The sequence below is a fragment of the Sylvia atricapilla genome, chromosome 11 (assembly GCF_009819655.1).
Source record: "Sylvia atricapilla isolate bSylAtr1 chromosome 11, bSylAtr1.pri, whole genome shotgun sequence".
Classification (NCBI taxonomy): Eukaryota; Metazoa; Chordata; class Aves; order Passeriformes; family Sylviidae; genus Sylvia; species Sylvia atricapilla.
This window is the reverse complement of record NC_089150.1, coordinates 6094610-6121432: the sequence shown is the minus strand read 5'-3', so window position 1 is coordinate 6121432 and position 26823 is coordinate 6094610. Positions and strand designations below refer to the sequence as shown.

Below are 26823 nucleotides of genomic sequence, written 5' to 3'. Positions count from 1 at the left end.
ATCAGTCTGGAGCAAGGGAGGCTCACAATAAAATGCCCCCCCATGGAATGACACTGAATTCAATATACTGAAACAGCCACTGGGAGGGAAGCCAATACACAGGAATATTGCAATCAGCCTTGGGAATTAGCTCTGGTAGGTTGTTTCTTTTCCTTCAGCCCCACACTTACGTCAAGTCACGTGAACACAATTACATAAACTGCACCTTTTCCATGAACACCTTCCCTGCGATAAAGGTTCTCATTTTGCTCCACATAAAAACACTCTCCACAGGTTTATAAGCTTTAATTGCTATGAGAACCCATAAAAAGGGCCCAAATAAGTCTATTTAATGGTTACACATTAACCATCATACACCTCCAGGCTTGTGTTATCCACCTATTTGCTAAATCAATAAACTGCTTGTAGGCAAACTTTTGAAAAACATTGCTGCTGCTGAAAATGTTCTGCTTCTGTTTACTAATAATTTCATAAAATTGAAAACTCCTACACATATCTGAAGTTCTCTGTTTAGTTCTTATAGGGGAAAAAAAGCAAGCTGGTTTTCAGCAAAGAATCAACCTCAAATATCTCTCTTGTTGCTTGACTTTGGATGCTGGCCCATAAGGCAATGCAAGAGCTGTACAAATCCAGGCTGGGAAGGACTTGGATCAAGAGAAATACGTGAGTGTGTGTCTGTCTGCAGAGACAGAGCTTCTCTGAACACGAGAAGAACCAGTCCCTAGGAAATGCCATAAGCCTGGACAGCCAGGAGCAGGGAAGCTATTCACATGAGCAGGACAAACAGGAAGCATTAGCAAGGGGTTTTAGGACAGCAAGCATCCCAAAAAATTACTGGCAATTAAAATTAAGGGCTCTACACTCAGTGGACTCACCCCTTTACCTTCACCTGGGTGCAGACACACTGGTGGGGGTCTGCAGCCCCTGTGGCCAACAGCAGTGGGTGAGACAGCACCAAATGAATACAGCCTTACCACACAGCCACTCCAGAAAACCTCTGCAAGCCCACCTGGAACAGCTCTGTGTGCAGTGCCTCACACACAGCTCAGTGGAAGGGGGCAGACAGCATTTCAATTCCCTGCCCTGGACCTAAAGGGACACCAGCCCCCTGATGCAGCCCAGCTGCTCTGGTTATGGCACTAAACGTCACCGGGGCATTGGCAGGGGTCCATTGCCATCACACACCCCACAGACACGTGCAGTGGGCAGAGGGGACTGAGGCCAGCACCCCCTGCCTCCCCTGGGACTGGGAGAGGGTCAGCCAGCCTGCGCCAAGCTGCCTGACTGTGATTAAGTGTTGATCAAATCCAACTATTTCACAAAGTTTCTGGTATGCCCAGCCAGCTTCAACAGCCTCTTTGCTGTGAAATCCCGAGGATATTTATGAAAAGCTGGCAAATGGCTCCTTAGACATCTTCCCCCCACTCCCTTAGTAAGTAGCACTCAGTCTGAAATGCAGAGATGCACTCTGAAATCCCAGTGTGGCTTTCTTCTCCAAGCCCTCCCTGAGTACCCTCAGCATGGCCCCAGAGCCCCACACTGCCCTGGATCCCTATGGAGAAGGAATGATTCTATGGAATTCTATGGATGGGACCCTGAGCAACCTGGTCTAGTGGGTGGCTTCTTTACACAGGCCAAAGGGATTTGAATTAGACAGGGTTTAAAACCCCTCCCAACCCGAGCCTTTCTGTGATTCCAACAATCCCGTGGCTCTGGAGATGGATAACACATCAGTGTTTCCCTAAGCAGGTCCCCCTGGCCCTACAGCAGCCCCAGCCCATCTGCAGACCCCCATCCAGGGGGGCAGACAGACAGCAGGCACTTCGCACCTCCCCACCATAAACCTGCCCAGAGCAATTATCCAGCCCCATTCCAGCCGGGAACACATTGCTGCCTCATTTATAGCACCAGAGCTGCAAGGCAGCAGGCAGCTGGCCCCAGCCATGCACTGAGAGAAGCCAAAGCCCAACAACAGCAGAGGAAATGCAAACACAGGGGGCTCACACTACCTGCCCCCCTGCCTGTGCCCATCTTAAAAATTAATCCCAATTGTAAAATCTGGAGTGCAGCCTGTATTTCGGGCCGAATAATAAGGCGAGGCCCTTATAAATAAGGGATCACTTACTATTCAGAGGGAGGGGAAATTATAAAGGTTATTTAAATTAAAAACAAGCCACACAAACAAATAAACCTCACTGTCTTCCCCCCCACCCCAGCCTCACACTGGCTGCCTGTTCTGCACATGTTATCTGCAACCCGCAGGGAAAACCGTGCCATTTCACAATCTGCTCGCTCTGAACCTTACACCACGGCAGCAATTAAACAAACATTTCCTCCTTCTTCGGGATTTCCCCCTGCCCCATCCAGAGCTGGGCTCCAAAGTCCAGCCAGCAGCAGGCGTGGGATGGAGGTGGAACAGCCAGCCCTGAGAGGTCAGCACGCTCCCCACCTCCTCCGGCAGCCCCCAAAAATCATCCAGGGGATGGATGGTGGTGGTGATGGAGCTCACAGATGCCCTTGCACTGGGAAAAGCAGGAGGAAAGCTGGGGTGGGCAGGTGTCCATCGGAGCCTCCCACAAAAAACCAGCCCAGAAAACAGGAGAGGGTCTCTGTGAAAGCCTGAGCATCCATCCCACTGCTCCCCTAAATAAATAAATGAATAAATGCACCAAAGGCACTGGATCTCCCCAGTCCTCATTTCTGCATGATCGGTGGAGGCAACTTTTTTGTAGCAATGCTCAGAGAAGAATAAGGCCAGGGATGTCTGTCCTCTTCCCCAGCAGGTTTAAAACTGGAATAAGAGCAGAGGAAGGGCAAGGGAGCTCCTGCCAGGCTGCAGAACCAGGGGCAGGCAAGGGAGGGAGAGCACAAAGCCTTCGCCCTTGGATGGCCTGGACCCATCACTGCAGAATAGAGGAGTGATTCCCCCCATATTCCCAAAACACAGACAGCCAAGGTGGGAAGGGAGGGCAGTAATAATACACAATCCAGAGATAGCAGGAATACACTGCAGAAGTCAATTAAAACCTTAGTCAGCCCTGGAGACACAAATCCTCAGAAAACCAGACTTCTTGTGCCCATCTTCACATATGTTGCTGAGGTTACAAGCAACTGCGGCAGAAAAATTCCATGAGAAGTTTTCTCTTAATTTCTCCATGTTACCAAACAGGTTTATGTTACAAATTTGGAGTTTATCTTCCTTGGAAAACTCTGGTCATAGCAGGGAACCAGCAAAGTGAGAGCATGATTTAAACCGAGGGGCTAAACACCAGCAAACAAAGTCAGGTTGGCTGAATTTTTGTGTGGTTGCAGCTATTTAATGGCAATGCCTCATTAAAATGTGGGATAAAGGAAGCTTTTGTTAATGACCTCCTCTTTCCCTCCCTCACGTACCTTCCCCTCAGGGTTTTGAGATCACGTATAAAACACATCCCCAGGCTCCTCAAGGGATTTCTTTTTTTTTTTTTTTCCAGCAAAGCTAAGGCTGACAAAACTTGACATTCCTGAAATGTTTAAATGGGGAAAGAGAAAGAAACAACTTTTTTTTTTCAAACCCACTTTATGTATCAGAGACAAGCAAAAATTGGCACCGGGCCAAAATAAACCCCCCCCAAAACTTTCAAAAAATATTTGCGAGATCATCTTAAATACTCCCAATGTTCCTGACAGAAAAGTCCCCAGCTGCACAGAGGACCCAAGCCCCCACGCTGAACACTGCACATTCCTGGAGGGAGCTGTGGAGCAGAATGGACACAGAGCTGCCAGTCTGTCCCCAAGCATTCCATGGGGACAATGCCACCACCCACAGCAAACTCAGGCTTTGTGAGGAAGCCTCCAAGCAGGTGGGGAGACCTAAAAAAACCCCCTAAAACCCACATCCCCGGGACTTGGTAATTAGCTCGGGATTTGGAAGCCAGGCTAATGAAGAGGCAAGAGCAAAGAGATCCAATTTCTGCCAAACACCAGGAAAAGCACAGTGCTATCAGTAGCCATTATATTAATTAATTCATACACCAGCCTATTTTGTAGCTTTTTCCAGGCTGGGATTTCACTTCCCTGATGCTGAGGGACAGAACTGGGCAAGGGAAAGGGTGCAGATGGAGCGCTAGAGCTTGCAATAAAACCACTGAAGGTGATACAAACCAGATGTGGATGGTAACCCCATGTGTTCCGAGAGGTGTTACAGCTCCATACGTCAGACACAGCACGTCCAACGCTCCAGAGCAAGCACCCACAGAGCCAAAACACACTCAGCAGTGGGGAGCATTCCAAGGGGTGCAGAAGGGGTTAACAGGAACCCACCGAGCTCCACTGGCCAATTATCCTTCCTTGGTTTACTAGCACAGAAATCTGGGCATCAGAGAGGACCACAGTGTTCCACTTGTGCAGTAAACTCCTTTCACCAACATCACTTCACACTTTCTAGAGTGCAAAGTTCGTGCTGATATTGTTGGCTTTCTTGCTCCCCTGCTTTTTGGCACCATCCCTCCTTCTTGGCTGTTCATTAATATGCAATCAGTACATTAAAGGCTTCGTTCCACAGGCTCAGCCAGGCTGCAACAGCCTCTTCCAGCAAGTGCTGTCTTGTGCAAATGCATTTAGGTGCTCCCAAACAGTCAAAATTAAAACCCCAAGCCCTATATTCCCACCAACTGGATTTTACAGAACAAGGAATTATCACCGTCAGTGCCAAGAGCGTCCAGAGAAAACCTGGAAACCATAGTGAATTTACACTCATTATGCTTTACTCCTCCACGCCCCGGTTACACCACTGGTTTTGCACCATTTACAGACTGACTGCTCATAGCTTCATGGCAAATGCTGCCTGAACACACTGGCAACGGGAAAGTTTCCACCATTTGCACTGGAATGATGAATCGCTGGGATGCTGTGAACAGTCTTCCAAAAAATACCACCTGTTTTTTCAGCTATTTGCTAATCTTCCAGATTTGGGCAGGAAGCAGGACAGCCCTACCTCATTTACCATCACCGTGGCTGCATGGAAAACCATCAAAATAATCCCTGCTCTTTTGGGAGCATTTTCTGCAGGGCTCTGCTCCCCACACGCCTCACTCCTACCGGCTCCATCACCGAGCAACACTCATTTCAACCAGGAAACCAACCCAGCTCAAGTTCCCCTGTAGTTCTCTACAAAAACAACCCACCAGCTGCTGGCTAACAAGCTCCTCAATTAAACACTTTGTATTTCCTTCACAGCCTCCTCTTCTCCTGCCCCTGGGCTTGACCATTTCAGCCTTTGGTCCAGCCTCATCCCCTCCTGGCCCACGCAGCATCACCTCCTGCCCTGCTGTCCAAACAGGCACACAAAACCTACCCCAGCCTCCCAGAATATGTTATTAAATCCTGTCTTATTTTTCTTCCCTAGGAGACTAAACATAGGCTCTTAGCTCAATATAAAACTAAGTACAAGCTCGAAACAGATCAAACACAGTTTAATTGCAAGGAGTACCAGAAAAAGCACTCTGGTCATTTTAAGCCACACTAATAAGTTTCTGTCCCAGTTTTTCAAGAGTTGCTTATTATGGAGATGAGCCCAACTGGAAAATCAAAATTAAGTATCCCTGAACTCTGCAGGAAGGTTTATCTGAGTTTGGGGCCATATCTGCACAAATGCAGCACAGCCAAATAACATTTTTCCATTACTTTTTATCATTATTGTTTTGTGTTCTTCCCCCATAAGCACAAGGTCCCATCAAAATTTCTCCAGACAGCCCAAAGTCCCATAAATTGTTAGAAATCTGGACTTACATCAGTGGGATTACAGGAAAACAGACAAATGTGCACATGCTGGATGGAAAGGGGACAACACAGCACTTTCAAACTGGAGAGTATTTTTCATTTATAAATAGTTTACATTTTTTGGATCCAGAGGCGGACAACCCGCTCAGTCTGTACTGAAACCAAAGAAATATCATGTGTGAGCACTAACCACAGTGTAGCAAAGATAATAAACAACAGACAGGCAGCCATAGGCAACGAGACTGGTGCTTTTGGTAGGGGAGGCAAATTAGAAGGAGAAGAAACACCAAATCCAGCAACCTAATCACGCCTAAAGGACCTATTAAACTCCAGAGGAACCCTTTTTGTCCAAACTTGGCTGCAGGAGTAACCTCCAGCTCCCTGCACCCCAGTGTACTACTGCTTTTGGGTCTCAGATCATCATCCTGGCACAAGGGAAGGCCAAACCCAGGCACCTGCAGCAAGGAGGGACAAAATGACGTCCAGGTGCTCACACCAGGCAGGTGCATAGCCCAACATGCCACTCACACGAGTCCTGGGGCAATCCTCTGGGTTAATGTGCACAGCCACAGCTCCAGTTCTGATCCAGGACAGACCTGGCGAGCTCTCCTAAATTTATACAGGAAATAACTACAAGAAACAGGAACCTAAAACACACTGTGCACCTTGCAAATGGGAGCCATGTTTGCAAATGTAATCTTAGGGGGTAGGAAAACAACAGCTTGTACTCAGCACCAAGGCAAGCAAGGGCTGCTATGGGCAAAGGTTTGCTGGGCTCCTTTGGAAGTCTTCAGCCTCCTGGACTTCACCATGAGAACTGACTGAGCTGCACGGCAAACCTCTGACACCAGCCTCTGCACCCTCAGCAAATAAAGCTGAAATGAGTGCTGAGATCTGCTTTTACAAATGTTTTTGATATTACGTTAAACAATATCCTTATATCCCACAGAAGAGACGAGTCTTAAAAGGAAGTGGGACAACTCTGCTTGCCAAGCTGAGAAACCTGGACTTGGAGCATCTCTACTGAAATCAGCCTGCCAACACCAATTTGATGTGTTTTATTACTGCAAGGAAGTCCACAAATATGCTGGCAACTTTTATGCATCAGTGAGGGCTCCTAGGTAGGAAAAAAAATACGCATTTTCCAGATTTTGCAAACATTTACCAGATGTAAATTCATGGGCAATTCATCTGCCGTGACAAGTGTGTAGACATCAAATCTAGCAGAAGAGGCTGAGCACTCACCTCTGTCAAGAGTGAAAGTCGACAACCAGTTATGCCTGGCTGAACAAAGGTTTGTTTTCAATTATATTTTCAGATTCTTCTAACAATAACTGTGTGGCGTCTGGCACCAACACATCTGAGCCTTTGAAGTGGTTCTTGACTTCGACAGGAAAAAGGGGGAGGGCAGAAAAGGAAATCAATCAGCAATTTCAGTCTGAGTCAAACCTCTTCTCTGAAGAGAAGAGGTTAATACCAAAATCCCCCAGCACCATGAACGTGCTCACAAAAACAACAGGGAGAAGAAAACTAAACCAAAACCTACACTTGGGCCAAAATAGCAACGGGGCTGCTCTGGGGTTTCACATTTAGAAACAAGGTTATGTGGTACACAAGTCAGTGGTCCCAGACACAGGAATTGTCCTGCCTCAGGTGCTGTGACACTCCTCATCCCCTTCCTGGTCACACCTCTAAAGAGCTCATGGCAAGAGACATCCAGAGCATAAACCCAGTGTTTGGAGCATCCGTAACAGACCAGGACAGAAACAGGGGTGCTGCAGAGCACAAACTACAGGGTGCTGGTGGCTACAAAACCAAACCACCTCCAGAAAAACATTCAGAGAAGAACATTCCCAGGAGCCCTTAGCAGGTTTGCACTGCCTGCAGGTACAGGAGTTGCCACACACCCTGATTTCCCTTTCTTTTAAGTCCACTTTTAAGCATCTAAACTCCTTTTCAGATTTAAATGACACTAAAATCACTGGGGAAGTCAGTGCTAGAACAGGGAAAACCTCCGTTTTAAAATCTGTATCTTTTTAATCTGATTTATTCAAATAAGCAGAACTGTGGTTTAAGAACAACAAGGTGGCAGAGCACAGCAGTCCTCAAGACTGGGAATGGTGGTTTTGGTCGGAATGATGATAATTTAAAGAGGGATAAAAATGCCTTATTCATTTTTCCTAAGCCATGCCCAAGTCCTACCAACTCTTTCTTAGGTCAGGCAGTTTCTGGAAACATTTTCTAGCTCAAAACATTTGCAGAATTTCAAGAATTTGCTCCACAAATCTTGAGGCTGCTTTGTTCAGGAATGCTTGACATGTGGGCAAAGGGAAACCAAAACTTTCCTTGAATGCTGCAGAAAACTTTAAACCCTGCCCAAGATGAAAAATGCAAGAGTCAAAACTCTGAAGGCAGTGTGGGTTTTCTGCTGCATTTTCAAATATTACCCTGAACCCATTCTTCCAGGAGGGGAACGTGGCTGTGCCAGGACAGCCTGCAAGGCTGATGGCCTCCATGTGCTTCCCTCAAAGCAGGGCTGGAGTTAGGAAATGAGTAAATAAAACAGGCTTCCAGATCGTGTTCTTGGCCTTTACAGAGATGATCATGCTGTGAAAAAGCTCTGGGCAGAGAGTCTCTTCTCCCAGACAGGAGCCACCCACATCCCAAAGCTCCCCCAGAGGACAAGCCACACTTGGGCTTTAGCTTGCATGGCTCCCAGGACAGTGCTTGACTTGTCCTCTGGAAATACCCACTGCAGTCCATGAAACTGAGAAAACCAAACCTCCAGCTTATCCATAAAGCCTATTTCATATTCACTGCTTTAATTACGGGGCCATTTTCAGGCTGAGGAGTCTCTCCAAAGCAAGGACCAGCTCCAGCCTGACATTTATTCCTGCCCAGCTTCCCCACCAGGACACCATGAGCTGAGGGCTGCAGGGATGCCTTCAGCTGAGGGAGACCAGTGATGTGGCAAGGGGCTAAACGCAGAGCAAGGGTGGAAAATAGCCACGCTGGCAGGCTGGCCATGGGGCAAAGAGCCACATACTGCCCCAAAACACCACCAAATACTACACACAGATGTGGTTCACCTCGGCGTGAAAGCCTTCAGTGGAAGTGGCCACAGTGAGTGGTGAAAGAGGTAGGAACTGAAGGCCTGGCTTGTCCTCTGCCCCCATGGACCAGACCAAAAGGGCATCTGAAACCCCTTCCCAGCACCCTGGGAATGCCAAGAGAAGGACCAGCTCTGCTCATCCAAATTTGGCACAGTCAGGTGGCTCCAAAGGCACTCAAATGCATTACAAACCTAAAAAACAGGAAAACCATCAAAAGGCTTTTCAGTTATGACTATAACCTCCCCAAAATATTTCAATGCAGGTTTTCAATTCACTCCCCAATCCAGTCTCATGAGGGCTGTTGCTGTTAGTGTCTATCTCACAGCTGTGTTCAGGAAACTGACTTCCCAAAGGATTGGAAATTTCCCTGCCACCAGCTGCCATCAGCCCAGGGAGCCTGCAGGGGATGGGGTGGCAGATAGGTGGTGATCCAAAGGGAGATGTGGGCAATAATGCCCCCTGCAATGGCAACAGAGACTGCTTACAACCAGCAGTCAGAATTACTCAGGAAACCATAGAGGAAGCAATTGGAACTTGTTGGACAAGGAAACTTCCCCATTTTGTTTCCAAATGCACAGGCCTATAAATCTGTGCTGAATTCCTCTCCTTTTAACCATACATCTACAAACAAAGCAACATTAATTAACACAGCCCCAAAAGGGGTTCAGCTGCCACCTCATCTTCCCCCAAAACGGTGGATCTGTGTTTTTTGACTTGAAAAAACCCATCTATGATAAGCCTAAACAGCTTAATGGTGCACAACCCATTCCTCAGCAAGCCCCACGCTGGCATTACGACTTACACACGGGGTGTTTCAAGGCCTGCCTTGGAGCTGGCTCGAGTATTCCCAGCTGGAGAAAGAAGCAAACAAAGTAAACAGCAGGACACAGAGCCTGGGCAGCCTGAGCACATCGTGCTCATCACACACCAGCACCGAGCACAGGCTGGCCACGGGGACACGCAGGGAATGTGTTGGAAAACCCTCTGCAGTCCAAATAAAGGAGTCTGGAAGCTGCAGAATAAGCTTGGGAGCCACACAGAGGGATGCAGCACAGTCCCAGTGTCCCTGCCAGCAGAAAGGACAGCTCAGGCTCTTGCAAAGCAGACCACAAAGTGGTAACACTTGAGACAAGTGCTAGGAACCATGAGAGAAAGAAAAACCACAGTAAACAAAGAGCCCGGGCTGTGATTTGGCATCTCCCAAGCATACTGCCCAGCTGCAGGCTCTGCCTTCTCCCCACAAATCCCAGACCCCTCGAGTGGCCAGCCAGGGAAAGAGCCCAGGCAGCAGTCCCTTCCCTGCCCCAGTGCTGCCAGAGGGATGCAGACACCCAGGGCCACTGCTCCTCACCCACAGCTCACAGCCCCATGCCCAGCAGGCTGTAAAGGCACCTTCTTATTGGAAATGCTGCTTCAAGAGGAGCAGCAAGTCACCACAACCACTCCCTAGCTGTGGCAGCCACAAGGGCTTGCTGCTTTGGCTGAGATGCTCCTCCACTGGTGGTGACACTTTAGACACAGAGGAAACGATGCTGGTCCCCAATGAGGCCAGGATTTGGGGTGCTTTCTCCACAGCATCAATCCCCCTGTTCACAGGAACAATGCAAGGGGTAACTCAGCACCAAATCCTCTGCTCCTGGCTATGCACAGCAGGTAACACCAGCACCATTCCAGCAAGACTCTGAACACCTCCTTCACCAACCTCCTAACAGGGCTAAGCACAGCCCTGTCTCACAGCTGGGACTGTCACCCCATTCTCCTGCAGGGATGGTTTAAACAGCACTGCTCTCTCCTACAGAGATTCTCTGATTTCTCATACAGGATAATCTCACACTGCTCCCCTCCCTCAGTGGGGATGCAGCCACTCTCCTCAGCCTGCTGCCTATGGGAGGGGCAGGCATTCCAAACCCGAGTTCACCCCTTGAAGTGAAATTGGCCAACAGCATCAAAAGCTCTGGGGGAAGAGAACAGACACCTGGACCATTGCACAACCTCCTTTCTCAGGAAACCTGAGTAAACAGCAGTACCTGCCTCAGAGAGATTATTGCACCAGGGAGGAGCAAATCCAACTGCTGCTTTAAGTAGACAGTGTAAGGCAAACACATCCTGTTAGATCTGTACAAGTTTCTGCCTGAGATTAACTCGAAGAGCAGCACATGTCTCTGCTGGTAAGGTCAGCAAGGATGAAAACAGAGCTTCTGGAAGAGCTTCAGCTCACCAAGGAGTCAGAAGCCAAGCAACTTCACTGGGGAGCTGGACCCAGCCTCACAGAGATAAACAGAGGCTTTTAGTGAAACTGCAGGAGCTGAAGGAGTCCCACAGCATCCCTGTGGGCTGGAGGGACAAGCTGCCAGCTCCTTGTCCAGCAGGCAAAAACAAGGGACACAACTCTGTCAAAGTGCTCAGAGATCAGAGAGAAGCCTCAGGTCTGTAGACCTCCCTCCCAAACCAGAAACGTCTCCTCACCCCACTCACACAGCAAAAGTGGAGTCTGCCCGGGTACCCATTTAATACTATTTTCTAACCCATTGTAACAGAATTGGTTATTTATCCACTCTTAATGACAGAGTCATTCAACCCCTTAATTTAATCAACCTCAACAGCTTTTGGGTGGTCACCACCTCAATAACAAAGGCTGGAAGGTGGGAGAGGAGATATACAAGAGGTTTACAACCATGTGAAACAATAAAAATGGCATAAACTCACAAATCCTTCCAATTCAGAGAAGTCTAAAAAAACCACACTATCTTTTATTTACTGATTTATATGCAAATGCATGCACTATTCTAAAAGAATCCAAAGGTGTTTGAAAGCCAGGAATTCTGACTTGGATGACTTGTTTAAGGAGGAAAAAGAATGAACAGAGTTGTTTATAGACCAACAGACAGGAACAGCACAAAAATACACTTAGCAAAGAAAAAGCACAAACTATTATGACACCTTTCAAAATAAAACATCAGATGGTTTGTTAAATCTCCTACAACAGGAGAAGTCTCCCCATATTGCCAAAACAAATTAAATACAAGTGTGGATGTTACTCTGCTACAGTTCAGAAAGGGACAAAGGCTTACATGGACAAACAAAGCACAGGATGCTCTCCTGGCTCCCACCGAGGCCAGACCACAGGCAGCAAAACCTCCAGCACCAGCCACCTGCCCTGTGTCAGCACCTGGCATTTCTGCCCCTGCCAGCACCAGGCAGCAATGAGCCTCACCCTTGGCAAGTGACACGAAGTCATTGCTGACACAGGCCACGGACACATCCCTGCCGTAATACCCCTCCATTTTCTTATTCCTGTGGAGCTGCAAAGTCTGATGAGATGGGAGGAAATCCCATGGCTCCAAGCACCCTCCAGCTCCATCTCAAAGCAACCACCTTGTGCTGGAAACAGCCAAATTCGGGCTGCCTGCCCATGGACTGGGCTGCTGCAGAAGACCTCATCCTGTCCAGACTGCTAGAGGACACTTTTTAAACCTGTGCTGTTTTTTGGTGCTTGTTCACAGCTCTGAAACCTGGGTGGAAGGCAGAGCCACAGCAAAAAGCAAGCAAAGGGTGCCCAGGGCTGGTCCCCAGGCAGCAGCAGGGCGAGCTGCAGGCTGTCCCTGCACACAGCACAGCGAGGAGAGGCACTGCTGTTTGGACAACTGGAACACATTTAGGGGGCAATTTTTCACAGGGCCTCCAGCCAGGCCATTTCCTACAATCACTGTTTTATTACCCAGGACACAACCCATACAGCAGCAGCTCCCCCACCACCCCCATTCCTACATGTGCATCACCCACAGCGAGCCCCTACACACACAGGACACCGTGGCCATAATGTGACCACAAATCAATGTCCACCAAACCTGTCACCTCCAACTCAGTATCTTCCACCCAGGACCCTGTGGTGGTTTCATGTTTGCCAAATTTGTTTACTAGCCATCTGCACTGGGGAGCAGCTGAGCACTGCCACACAGGCTGCACACACTGCCCCACTGGACAGCCAGCACTTCTTACCAGTGCTTTTTAGATGACAGATAACATAGAAAAACCTGTGTTTATATTGGCATGCAGCAGGCTAAAACACACTGTAAGTGAAGTTATAAAGCAGCCTGAACACCAGCTAAGCAAAGTGTATTTGGAACTTGCAGGTCAGTATTTTGGAGAGAGGCTTGTGAGTAGCTGGTGTTGAGGGTGAACTCTCCAGAGCAGAGTATTCACAGCACTGAAAGACGACAGAGTTGTCTGTTCCAGGGCGATCCTGGAAAGTGCCCATCCCAAAATCACAGGCTTTGGGCAACCAGAGAAACATGTAAGTGGTGAGGTGAATCCCTGCCTCTGTGTGTGGGCAATGGGAAGCAGCACTGCCCAGACTTGGCATTCTAAATTTCTCATTTCCTCCTTGTACCTCCGGGTTGGTCCTGCCTTCTTATAGGGAGGAAAAAAAAGAGTTGGAGGAGGTGGTCTAGGAAAAAGCCTTTTTGGTTCAAGATTTCACAGCCAAACTGCCAAAGAACTCAGTTCTCTAATCTGAAAATATTTATCTAAAAACAGGCACTTTTGCAATATGCAAGTAAGTAAAGTTGAGTAAGATTTACAAGAATTACATTTAAGACTGCACCTCTGCTAATTTCAAAAAATGAGACAGACCCAGCAGGTTGAAAAAAGACACCAAAGGAAAATTCACAGAAGTTACCTGCCACATTATGAGCAGCAACATCAACACTACCCAAACAGTGTCTCCCATCCTGGAAAGAAAAAGAAAAAACAAAAAAGACAAATTCTCTTGCACATAAAACTTTTATCTCCAGAACAAAGCTTTAGGCAGATAATGCATTTTAAAATGCAACTTTTGTACAACATTTAAAAGAATCTGTAGCTCTATATCAAAACTATTCAATTGTTAAGTCTCCAACACTTTACCTCCTGAACGCCATTCGAAGCCACTGTGGGAAGCTACAGAATTGCCATGGCAGGTGCAAATAACCAACCATTCTGTCTGCACATCCAGTACAGTTAATAGAAGCTACACAGATGGCTGCAGTTTGAGATCTGTCCTTCAATTCTTACTCAAACTTAAAAATGAGCCACGGGGAAGTGAACCATGCTCCTGGAATTGGATGTGACACGTCATCAGGGCTCAAGAGGTGTCCCCAAAACAGCAGGGCCTGCTTCTAAGACATCTCCAAAATTACATGGTTGTGGCCTGAGAGACAACGTGCTGAAAACATAATGAGGGAGTGTAAGATATCACATATGTTGTGGTCCTGCTCTGAAGCCAGAGGAGGCTGGGGCTGTAGGACTTGGGCTGCAGCACAGGACTTGGTTAACTATTATGCATGACTCAGCTACAACAATAATAGGCATTTCATGCGGTGCATTAGCACAACGGCACCCTGGTCCTTGACTTAGGCCTCTATGCATGCTAGGAAAAGAAAAAAATATGTAGTACATCATTTAATAGCTGGACGTACCAGGAAACAGGTATTTTTTTCCGGGATCCTCACATTCTGCTTCTTTATTCACATGCCACTAAAACCAGCAAGGGATGTCTAAAGAGAGCTGTAAGGGGGTGCCCAAGTCTGCGTGAAACCTCAATCCAGACCAAGGTGCTTCGTTATTTACTGTTATTCACCAAAGCTAAATTCTGTGTTAAATCCCTCACCCTGCATGAGGTGCTATTCCTGCCCAGCCAGGTCCTAGCAGAGCTGATCAACCCGAAGCCTGGATTTTCCACAGATGGCTCTTCCAAGCAACATTAGTGGAAATTATCTCTGCTGCATTCATCCACATGACCCCATCCAGCTCCACACTGCAAGACAAGGGAGTCACACTGCCTGATTAGGTTAGCAGCACAAAATGATTGTGTTAAAAAGCTGATGAGCTGAGCTAACTCAATCCAAGGTGTCTGGCAAGGCAGCCAGCGGAGATCAATTAAAGCCCTGCAGCCCTAATTGAGAGCTTCTGGGTGCAGCTAACATACCAGTCAGGGCCAATACACAAATCAGGGACAATACACAAGTCCTGAGCAGAGCTGGCTGCCGAGGAATGAGAGCCATCATCCCAATTTGCAGCCACTCAAACTTCAAGACAATCTGAATCCCTCTTGTAGGGATGAAAGCACTCAGCACCCAAAGTCGGGCACTGCCTGGACATGCCCAGGGTGGCACTCGGCAATTCCCACTGACCAGTGGGAGACTCTTGTATATTCATGTATATTGTATATTTCACGGAGTCAGAAGGGCATTTCAGGGACAGTTCTTGGGGATTTGCCTCAACATGACACCACCCTGAGCCTTCCATCAGGTTCCTCTGAAGCTGCAGTCTGGGACCATCCTTCAGTGCTCTGGGCTCCCCTGCACCAGATGATGCTCACACACCAAATAAAGCCCCACTTGGAAGAGCTTCTACATCTGCCTAAATCCCCATCAGAGACAGGACTCCAGCAGCAGCTCAGGCAGGGAAGTGAAATCTCACCCATGCTCGAGGAAGCATTTAAGTACCTGAAGTGCTTTGTTGAAGTGTCTGGGGTCCCAAACGTATTAGTTTAGCACCCTTAACTTTCGTGATGCCAACAAGCGAAGGGGTAGACAGTCAACTTCACATTTGTTCTTTAAATTCCAAGCAGGAAATCCTGCAAAGCTCAGCCACCCCTAATCCTTACATCCAGAAAACGTAGAAGACTTGCACAAGGAAAGAAAAAAAAAATATTAAGCTGTACTTAACACATTAATAGCTGATTTTTCCAGAGAACACTTGATGGTGCGTGCGGGTTTTTTGACTGCCTACTGAGATGCTGGTTCGCCTTGCCCTGAGAATTTCCCCTCTGCAGCTCCTCCTCGCCCAGCTCCCAGACCATCCATTCTCCCCTTTTCAAACTGCCCCCATTGTAAACGGCACTGAATATTAACACAGCCCATTGAGCACTTGCTTCTTTTGTATGGGACCCCCGCGTTTCAAATTGCAGTCACCGCAGAGAGGAAAAGTCTCAGAGGGATTAAATGCCGTGAGGTTCTAAAAGGAGAGAGGATATGCAGAGGAGGCTGAGGGCTCCTAGGGCCTTTCACTAGAAGCTTTCTGCGAGAGGCAGAAACCCTTAAGTGGGGGTGTTTTTTCCTTTGTTATCAGTATTTACTTTTAATCGTAGCCCGATGAGCCAGTTTCTGCCCCGGCCGCGGCGGTGTGGGATGGAGACGAGGAGCTCAGACAGATGCAGAGCGCTCGCTGTTAGCTGCTGCCTCCCGCAGGAACCGGCAAATAAATACTGCGGCATGCTCAGGGTGGTCAGCGAATCCACCGACACATGTTCGCACAGGAAGGGTGGATTTACTTGCAAGCACATGTATTTATTTGTGCTTAAGCAGCAGGCCGGAGAAGGCACGGCTTCGCAAGGACGGGCTCTGCTGTGACCCAGCGGGGCCAGCTCCAGGAGCTGCATGGGGGCAGAGCCAGGCTCCAGTGCAGGAGCTGCAGGGGGCAGAGCCAGGCTCCAGTGCAGGAGCTGCAGGGGGCAGAGCCAGGCTCCAGTGCAGGAGCTGCAGGGGGCAGAGCCAGGCTCCAGTGCAGGAGCTGCAGGGGGCAGAGCCAGGCTCCAGTGCAGGAGCTGCAGGGGGCAGAGCCAGGCTCCAGTGCAGGAGCTGCAGGGGCAGAGCCAGGCTCCAGTGCAGGAGCTGCAGGGCGCAGAGCCAGGCTCCAGTGCAGGAGCTGCAGGGCGCAGAGCCAGGCTCCAGTGCAGGAGCTGCAGGGCGCAGAGCCAGGCTCCAGTGCAGGAGCTGCAGGCGCAGAGCCAGGCTCCAGCGCAGGAGCTGCAGGGCGCAGAGCCAGGCTCCAGCGCAGGAGCTGCAGGGCGCAGAGCCAGGCTCCAGCGCAGGAGCTGCAGGGGCGCAGAGCCAGGCTCCAGCGCAGGAGCTGCAGGGGGCAGAGCCAGGCTCCAGTGCAGGAGCTGCAGGTGGCAGAGCCAGGCTCCAGTGCAGGAGCTGCAGGGGGCAGAGCCAGGCTCCAGTGCAGGAGCTGCAGGGGCAGAGCCAGGCTCCAGTGCAGGAGCTGCAGGGGGCAGAGCCAGGCTCCAGTGCAGGAGCTGCAGGGGGCAGAGCCAGGCTCCAGTGCAGGACTGCAGGGCCGCGGGGTGCAGAGCCATGCTGCAGCCATGGGCACTGTCCGGAGCGGGCACGGTGCTCCAGGGAGCAGCACACCCGTGTGTGTCACTGAAAGCCACGCAGCAGTCCTTTCACAAGCTCCACCAGCTCCCCGCTGTCCCACCTTGAGCAGGAAAACCTCCGTGGAGCACCACCAGCAGGGAGCCTTTGGGTTCCCACTGCTGGCCCCAGGAAAAGGGACAGCCACCTGCCCCAAGCCACATCCTCTCTCCCAAGGCATCCTCCCAAGCGCCGGCAGCCCCCCCGGGCAGCCGGCACACGCTGTGCGGGGCCAGGAGTGACCATGACTTAATCTTTGTTCCATTATTTCAGCAGGCCTGGAAGCAGGACACGCAGGAGAGGTACTGCCAGCAGCAGAGTCCCCCACACCACCTCCTCTTCCAGCCTCTGCAGGAGGAGACTTACTCCAGAGCCCGAGAGAAAGTTAGTCCTTTGCCAAAAAAATCCCATGCAAGCAGCAGAGCCCCTTACCAACCAAGCAAAGAAGCCATTTTAACATGTGAAAACAAACCAACTGGACTTGACACATGAAAACCCCAGTTCAGCAAGAAATTTACAAGTAATTTTGAGCACAAACATTAAGTTTCATTGAACAAAATCTTTGTGTGTATGCACTTGGGCACAGAAAGAGACCGCTCCTGACTCCTAGTTCAAATGCACTCCCAGACCCTGAAACCACTGACAGGCACCCACAGGACTTTAAAAAGCATTCAGACACTTTGCCCCGATCTCTCCAGAGAGCAGCAGCACCATGCAAAGAGCCACACGCACCTGGTGCCTCGGGGCAACTTATCCATATAGCCAAAGCCTGGAGCCTTCCTGGGACACAGAGAGCAGCTCTTAGCCCAGCTCTCCCGGGTACGAGAGGACACTGCCTTTTTCCAGACGTGCCAGGCACATGCACATTGACCCAGAGGCAGAAGTCCCTGCAAGAATGGTCATTATCCCCCAAAATATCCCCATGTCATTTGGGTCAAAACTGCACAATGCTTCTGTTTAAAACAAAACTTAATTTCCTGCAGACTATGCAAGCAATGAATTAATTATCCAACCACAGCCTCACTGTCCCTAAACCTTCTCACCGAAGCTGTACCGAAAATACTGTTGCTTTATCCCTAAATAGGAAAGGAAAAAAAAAACCTCTCAGTCATACATCATGCCTAAAGGAATATCTTTTCTGTCCTCCTCAAAAATCAAGATGCGTGGAGAGACAGAAGCAGAGGCTGCAGGGGATGTGCCACATCACCACCACTGCTGGAGCCCTGGCTTTTTTGGGGCACGAAGCATTCTGTACTTAAGCTTAGCCCTAAACTTCGTGCCACATGTAACACTCTACCGTAAAAACAAACTTCGCTTAAACAGAAGCACCTCCAGCAGCCGCAAAGAGAGGCACTGCAGAGGAGCTCCGTGCACATCAGCTGCCCAGCAGAGTTTGACTCTCCCGGCTTCGCCCTTGGATCAGGAATCCTTCTCCCAGCTGCAGCCGGCTGCGAGCACGGGATGGGTCACGGCAGCGCTGCAACGTGCCCTGTGCAGCAACTCAAGAGCACTTATATAACTGGTACACAGCGCTGGGCTGCCTGGTGCTTTAAAGAAAAAAAACCCATAAAAAAAAAAATCCCGAAAAACATTCATCCACGCTACATTAAATGGGAGCGACTGCACAGCCCCTCTGCGTATCAGCTATGCCTTCTGAAAGCTTAGGAGAAAATTACAACTCCGAGCTGTGCTGCCAGCACAGAACTAACAATAGTCTCAAAAAGCCCCAGTGCTTTTCCTCGGTACTGATAGTCCTGTTGACAAAACACGCGGCGTGATTAAGTCTGTTCCAGAACCCTCCCCGGCTGCCGAGCCGCATTTCCAACCCGACAAACAAAAGCTTTATCTCCGACACGCTGAAAACCGACTCCAAGCACTGCCTCATTGTGGCACTCGTTAGGAATAAAGATAAACTGCTAAGGAGGGATTGTTCAATAGCGCCTTAATGAAGTTAAAGCACTGCCACCAGAGTCGCTGGAAAGCGGATTTATCTCGTGTCCTATTAGCGATCGAACATGCCCAAGCTTATCACGGCGGGGAGCAGACACCTCCGGAGGGATGCCCGGCAGGGATGGGATGAGGGATGCACATCGCCTGTCTGTCCCCAGTTTAGGGCTGGAGAACTCGCACCTCTAGCTGCACCCCCACATCAACGATAGACCACTGCAGACCTTCACATTTCCCTTCTTTTTCTTTATAGGGGCACATTAAAAAAAGCTAAAATCCAAAAAGCAGAGATATTTGCACAGAGGTAACTCTTGGCTAGCACATGGGGCTTTTACAGAGAACATTAAACCACTAAAGAAGTGAGTTATCAACTCTCTGCACAAAAAAAGTTCAACATTAAAGAGCCCACTAAGCCTGAAAAACATGCTTCATCCTCGGGCTACACTAAACTGAAACAGGATATTTAAAGTCATTTTTAGTATTAAATAGTATTACTCTAAAACCAAAAATATTTTCAAATAGCTTCAACGTCTTCTTTTACACCAACTACAGAGAAGAAAAAAAGCCTTAACTTGCATTTTCAGATAGAAAAGACACAATTTTAACCAATCTTAGTTCGTAACACAAAAAGTTATAAACCGTATTCTAGGTGTCTAAAAGATCAACAGCCCACACGTCCATAACAGAAGATTTATATGCACTCTAACTTCACCAATAAAATTTGAACTGAACTCAAGACACTCCAAAAGCCGCTCCATTTGAAAAGACACTCCTGGGTATTAACACTCCGGAAAAAAAAATACAATAAATTTCTTCTGTCTGGGTTATCAACGCACTTCCTTGCCCGAACAAAGATACGCTGTCCCGTTTTAAGAGGTGCAGGGGAATGCTGGAATTATTAAAATAATTCCTTGCTCTGGAAGGTGAGGGAAAGATCCTTCAGAGCAACAGGTGAATGGAATGAGTCAGGGCTTTAATGCAGAGGCCACACGTTCCTCTCAATAGGAGACATAATTTCACCTAAAACAAGGCATTTCTGCAGCTAAAAGTGAATGCCACCAGGACAACCCGACAAACCTCTAATAATTCTTCTTAATAAAGAGCTGGATGATCTCCAGCAACACTTCAGTGACCGTCCTCTCTCCTGGCAGAGCCGAGGAGTATCTATTACAACCAGGGGCTTTAGAGGTTCTGTTCGAAAGGCCCCGCTGCAGAAGAGCTGCTTCCCTCTCCCATTCTGGATACTGATTTCCCGAAGTTAACTAAGAGTTCAGCGCACTTATTTTCACAAGTTTGTGAGCGCACACACGTCCTCTCAGTGCTCCTGGACTGCTAAACCACTCGAATTGCCAATGCTGAGTGCACTTTTCTCCCCTCTCCTGAGAGCTTCAAGTGTCTGATGTTTTATTTCAGCTTCTCCGAGCCCACCGCAGCGGTCACACAACAACGGGAGCGGACCCGCTGCACTTCCCGGGAAATGGCAGCGACACCGTCCTGCGCTTGGACACGAATCTGAGCACTTTAAAACACCCTTCTGGGAGAAAAACCATCCCACGGTGCCGCAGCCACCACCAGGTGCGGGGCTCTAAGCTCAGCTGCCACCCAGGACACACGATACACCGCGGCTCAGTAACTTCGCTACACACACGCAAGGACCGAGGGAGCGCAGCCAGCCGCGCCGCCTTTACTGGAAAACACCTGGGTTTTACGGAAACTCCCCAGCAGCCCTCTACCCCCTTTCGATCGCCGGAATTGCACAGCCCAAAAAACTGGCAACATTAAAACCAGAAGAGCGGGCGCGGCGGTGGAGTCCGGATTTAGAGACCCGGGCGCGCCGCGCTCCGCAGCCCCGGGACGGCGCGGATGGACGGACGGACAGATGGATAGATGGATGGACGATGTCCTAATAAGGATTCGGAAGCCCAAGCTGGCCGTTATCTCCAGCAGATCCATCGCTAAGAGAACAAACCCGCTCCCGGCTCCCTTCCCTCCGGGACACGCGGAGGCCAGCCCCTCTCGGGACCGAGACACCGGGAGCCCCAAACCCCGGCTTCTCCCCCGGGACCAGCATCGCAGCCCACGCCTCCATCTCCCATCCCCCGCTCCAGGTGGGCGCCACAGGGGACACACCGGACCCCGGGACAACCAGCGCCTGCAAGGCGGCAGCGGCCACTTCGCTTAAATAAATAACGCGGAGTTTCGCGGGGATTTTTTGTTCAAAGTTCTCCCGGTCCTTGACAAGAAGCCAAAGTGCGGCGGTTTGGCCGCCCCAAGCCCTCGCCTCGCCCGGCCCGTCCCCGCGGGTCCCCCGGTACTCACACGTGCCGCGGCCAGCGGGGCAGGTCCCGGGGCAGCGCGGGCAGCGCCAGCCCGCCGCAGCTCAGCGTGTCCCCGCCGCAGGCGCAGCCCGCGGGGCAGCCGGCGGCGGCCGAGCCCAGCAGCCCCAGCAGCAGCAGCGCCGCCGCCGCCCGTGACGGCAGCGCCATTTTGTATCCGGCACCGGGGATCGTCCGCGCCGGGGGAGGCGGCGGGAGCGCTCACGCCGCGGGCGCTCAGCGCCTCTCCGCCGCCCGCGGCATCGCCTCGGCCGCCGGCCCCGCGGGGCGCTACGGCACCGGCATCCGCCGGGTACCGCCGGGCGGGTCGAGTCCGCGTCCCCGCCGCGGGAAGCGCCTCCTGCTGCTCCTGCTTCGCGCCGCACGGCTCGGGCTTGGCGGGCGCCGGCCGCTCCCGGTGCGCTCCCGCGGGGTCGGAGCCGCCGCCGCCGCTGCCCGGCCCGAGCGCCGCTCGCCGCGGACCCACGTTGGCGACACCGCAACATGTAGCCGCGCCGCCCCCCGCGCGCCCGCCCATTGGCTGCTGGGCTGCCCCCGCCGCGCCGCCATTGGCCAGGAGCCCCCCCCGCCGCGGCGCCGCGCCGTCCCATTGGTGCTTGCGGCCCGTCAATCACGGCCGCCGGGGCCCGCCTCCCTTTCCCACTCCAGGTGTGAACGCGGGCGCCGCCGCCCCCCGCGCTGCCTCTCTTAAAGGGGCCGCGCCCGGCGCTCGCTGCCGCGCTCCCAAACCCTCCGTCCCGTAAATCCCGACAATCTGCGGGAACAGCAGGGCCTGGGGGCATCCTTGCAGGGAGCGGTGTCCTGCTCCGGACGCCAGGAAGCGGCCGTGGCGCTGCGCTCCGCAGGGACACGCGTGCCCGCCACGACCCCGTGGCAGGAGCGATCGGTTATCCACGCGTGTTCCAGACCACACCTAAGCAGAGGCGGCACTTCCCAAATATGCACTTGCTTGTGGAAGCCCAGCACGGGGCAGGGGCAGAGGAGCCGGCCCAAAGCGGGTCGAGGCGTGACTCACCAGGGAGCTGCACCGAGAACATCACGGGCACAGCTCGTTTGAGAGCAGCCATGGACTGCATTGAGACGCTGCTCCCGAGCTTCGTGGAGAGCATCCAACTGGCTTTGGGCGAGTTTGGATGTGTCCCAACGCAGCGTTTAGGGAAGGAAGCTGTTGGAGCGCTCAGCGCACCCACGGCGGGCGGGAGTGTGATTTAACCCCGTACAGCAGGAGTTACGTGGGGAGAAGGGGGATATTTTAGGGAGAAACACGTATGGCAGGCCAATCCAGCTTCCACCAGCTTTGATAAAATTTCCAACCTTCTACTGCAGATTCCCCCTGAGTGCAGGGCCGTATTTCCTTCCTGTAAGAGAACGGGGCATTGCACTGCAGGATGCTCCAATCGTGCTGCTCATCGAATGCATCTCTTCCCCAAAAAACGGGCTGCACAAGGCATTTCAGGCTGCTCACAGTGAGACCTAAGCTGTACAAACTCATGAAAGGCATCAAAGCTGCCTTGCTGTTCCACCTAGAGAACAGGTTTCTTTGTTCAGCTGAACGAAATAAACAGGGCTGCTGGTTGAATTTGCGGGAAAGCCCAACCAAAGAACACCCCATTTGGCCCACAGGTTGTGAAAGTCCTCGTGTCAACAGGCCTCCCCCGGTGTCCCTGACCCATGCCACGATGTGGATTTTGGCAGCCTCACAAATCTCAGCGAGAACTCTCAGGCACACATCTGATTCTCCATACCCACGTGTAAGACAACCTAAGCAGCAAGGAAAGCAGCACACTGAGGGCATTGTCTAGCAACTGACATAAGAGGAATGGCAGGTGGACAAGGCAGGCCTTTAGCGATGAGCAATTTGGCTTTTGAAGCCTGGGCTTCTGTACTCCCAAAATAGGCAAAAATCTTGCAAGGTCTTTCTCGACCATCAGCATCAGTGATCACGGTGGTGAAATGTTACCTTGATGATGTGAAGGAAGGTGTGAGAGGGGACACATTTTTAGGAAGCTGTCATGCTGAATGAGAATATTCTCACCCCCCTGCCTATTCTCCTTTTCTTCTAGATTTCTTTGCGAATTGGTCAATGAACCGTGAATTATTTGACACAATGCACAGGGATTTTCTAGCTTACTCAGCCAGCTGGCGTGACATAGACAGTATCTCAAGTCTTCTGCTGGACTCAAAAGCACTTTTATGGAGAGGATTTCTCTTGCTCTGTAGGGATGGTATCACAGAAATAAAGAGACCTTTTGCTTCTTATACAGTGTTTTCAGATTTTGACATCCAGGCTTTTCAATTAACTTTAACAATTCATGTTAATGTTTTTTCAATATTAGAACAAGAGGGTAAGTATGGTGTTTCCCCTGGAGAGAGGAAAAAACCCAAAAGCTTTAGAAAAACCTCTATAAAACAGAAAGCTAGAAGCAGCTCTGCTGGAATCTGGGTCCAACTCACCTCAGATGTGCACAAGAGATCCTTACACAGAGAATAAAGGGAGGCTAAAAGGAAATAAGATTCTTCTCAGTTGTGCTCTCCCTCGTCCCCAAGTCAATGCCTGTGCTGGAGCCTGTGTGCAGCATGGAGGATGTTTCTTCCTCAAACCTCATTAAATCTAATTAAATAGCTTATAAAAGTATTTATGAAAACAATTTTAAAATGGCAAGGCATTGCCAACACGGAAGATACTTCTAATTCTGCGGTGTCTTTTTGGTGGATTTGGAGTTGGTTCAGAAGTGCACACTTGGAAGGTAATTGCTGACAGCGTGCAGAATCCATCAAGCTGTAATTAACACTCTACTATTATTCTAAATGCCTCACTCAAGCTTCTGTGTGTTTTTAATTGTAGAGCAATTTTGCCAATAGAGAATTTAATTGCAATACATATTTTACACATTTTGGACGTAGTACCATTATTTCCACTTCAGCTCAAAATGCTTCCTCGGTGTTTTAATAGCTTGCTTTATTCCTTTCCTGGATTTTTTCAGTGTTTTTTCCCCCTATACAGGGAATTTGATTGCAACCTCTTGTGAAATTAGCAATGATATAATATCCAGGAGTGCCTGGAGGCTTCAGTTTGGATCATGACTCTATTAAGCTAGGAACTGTACATACATGTATCAGACACAGCCCTGAGGAGCTTGAAATCTAAACAGAGGAGACAAACTGAGGTGAGAACAGAAGGATTATCCTGCTTTACAGCTGGGGAAGCAAGCCCAGATGATTTCCCTCAGGCGACCCCCATTCTCCTGGGGCACAGCCAGGAACTCACACGAGCCCTGGGCTCAGGCAACCCTTCATCTTCAACAAGACCTGAGTTTCTGTCTCCTGGGTCCTGCGAAAGTAATCTCTCTATGATTTGATTTGCAAGCTAGACCTTCCAACTGACTTCTAACCACACAGCATCTCTGGCTGCTTTTCACAGATGCCTTGGCTCTCAGAGCAAGGACCAGCATTGAGGAGGAGCCCTGGTGGTCTGCAGAGCACCCCAGAGGTGTCACACTGGATGGATGACACTGGCAATGCTGCAGGCTTTGGGGAAGGATGTGTTTGACTTCACCTGGGGCAGGCTGAAGGCTGGAGGCGGCAAAATAGAAAAGGGTGGACCTTTGCTCTTTTTGACCATCCTTGCATTTGACATTTTTCATTCACTCCTCCATTCACTTCTATTTGCAGGGCTACAAACCCATCTGTAACAACATTTGTTTTCTTATAATAACTTTCGTGATGGCTTCACACCCAACAGCAATGGGTGCTGAGATCTGCAAAAATGACTGCTGCCATGGCTACAATGCCTTGTATTGTCAACCTGGTGCATTGAGGTGTCAATCAACATTATCATTATGCCAAATACTCAGAAAGTTTCAGCAGGTGTGTTGTGGGGACAGTGGGCAAAGTGGTAGTGATTATTCAGCACAGCAACAGGCACATTAATACAGCTCTAGCAGTGGCCTTTGGTATTAGCTGCTCATGATTTGGCTCCTGCTGCCCCAGTTGCAAGAGATAGTTTCTCTGGTACAACCAGATCACCACAGCATCAGCATTCAGAGGTTTGTTAGTTGTTCTGGTTACACCAGATCTGCAAGGACAATTTTATGGCCTGTTGCCACTCAAAGCTGGTGTCTTGTCTCTTTTGGATCCCAACCCCACTCCTCAGAGCTTGTTTTGTTGGTACAACCTGCAAGATGCATGACGTGATCCACAGGTGCCTGGAAGCAATAACTGGTGATAACATCACTTCTCACTGCCTAAATGGGTGAAGCCCATGCAGCTTAGCAGGAGGCAGCACATGACAGAGAGAATTAAAGGAAGAGATGATCAAATCAAGTTTCAGGTATAAGGTCACTAAGAGTGCTGACATGAAAGTCTACCTTGGCCCCAGACTCTGCAGTTTACCTTGCAATGACACATAAACCTTTTCTTCGCTTGAAATTAGAAGCTGGTGCTTGAACTCTGGTCCCTCCAGGAACATAAGGTCTTTGATCAAGACCAGATCATGCTTGGTTAATGTGAAAGTTCACTTGAGTAGACTGCGTCATATTCATTTTTCACAGGCAAGGAGTTAAATTGCTCTCTCAGCCTGGGACTGACACAGGCAGTTAGTAAAAAATGGTGCCAAACAAGTAGATCCAATAACTAAATCCAAGAACTGTCACAACTTTGCCCACCTATGATTCCATTTGATTTTCCCCCATACTGAAAGGCTTTTCATAAACTGGTTGCATAAATGTGTGTGTATTTATCTCATCTTTCTAAAAGCAGACTATCGAAATAGCATGAGAGCAGTTTCTTGTCAAGACAAGAAGGGAGAGAGGGAAGAGACAGGACTAGGATATTGCCTGCCATTTGGATGGGCAAAATACATAAGAGTGAGGGTTTGAATGTAAACCTGTGGTACTCAAACCTGGAGATTACTCTCAATTGCTTAAAAGCTTTGTTTTTTTTGGTAGACAAGGCAATGGACTGACTCCAAGTGCAGGAAGAAAGCTGGTAGACCTGAAGTCTGAACACTGTCTGCTTGGATCACACCTTTCAGCATAAAATTACACTAATCACGTTGAACTCCAAACCCCAGAGGTTTCCCCAACCCAGGGAAAGATTTGGCCCCATGTGTGAGCTGGCACATTTTGGGCTTTGCTCTTCAGATCTGGACTAGGACTCAGATCTGTGCCAAGCCTCCAAGAGCAAGAGCAGAGCTGGAGCCACAGCTGTTCCCAGCAGTGACTAGTGCTAACAGTGTTTATGCTATGAGGAGCTCTATTAACTGGCATAATAAGCATGATTATATGGTGTAACTTCTGCTCCTTGCTCTCACCTCTAGGCTGAGAGGGGAGCGTGAAGTTCTTGCAGCCCCAGAGGAATGTGTTAGATGAAAAGATGCAAGTGGAGCAAGGAAGCTGGAATCCTGCTGCAGATAAAATTGGAGTCACCCTGCCCCTGCTCAGAGAATAATAGAAAAAAAAATCAGAAATATTAGAGGAGGAGTTTAATTCC

General features: G+C 49.8%; 1 protein-coding gene across 1 annotated transcript in view; it reads right to left on the bottom strand.

Moving 5' to 3' along the window:
* Positions 1–21850, bottom strand: part of LRIG1 (leucine rich repeats and immunoglobulin like domains 1) — a 93043-nt gene extending 71193 nt beyond the window's left edge. Inside the window, 4 exon segments of the mRNA XM_066327216.1 lie at positions 21317–21517; positions 21519–21623; positions 21625–21766; positions 21769–21850. Of these exon segments, the coding sequence (XP_066183313.1) occupies positions 21317–21517; positions 21519–21623; positions 21625–21766; positions 21769–21850 (530 nt within the window).
* Positions 21851–26823: the final 4973 nt, after the last annotated feature.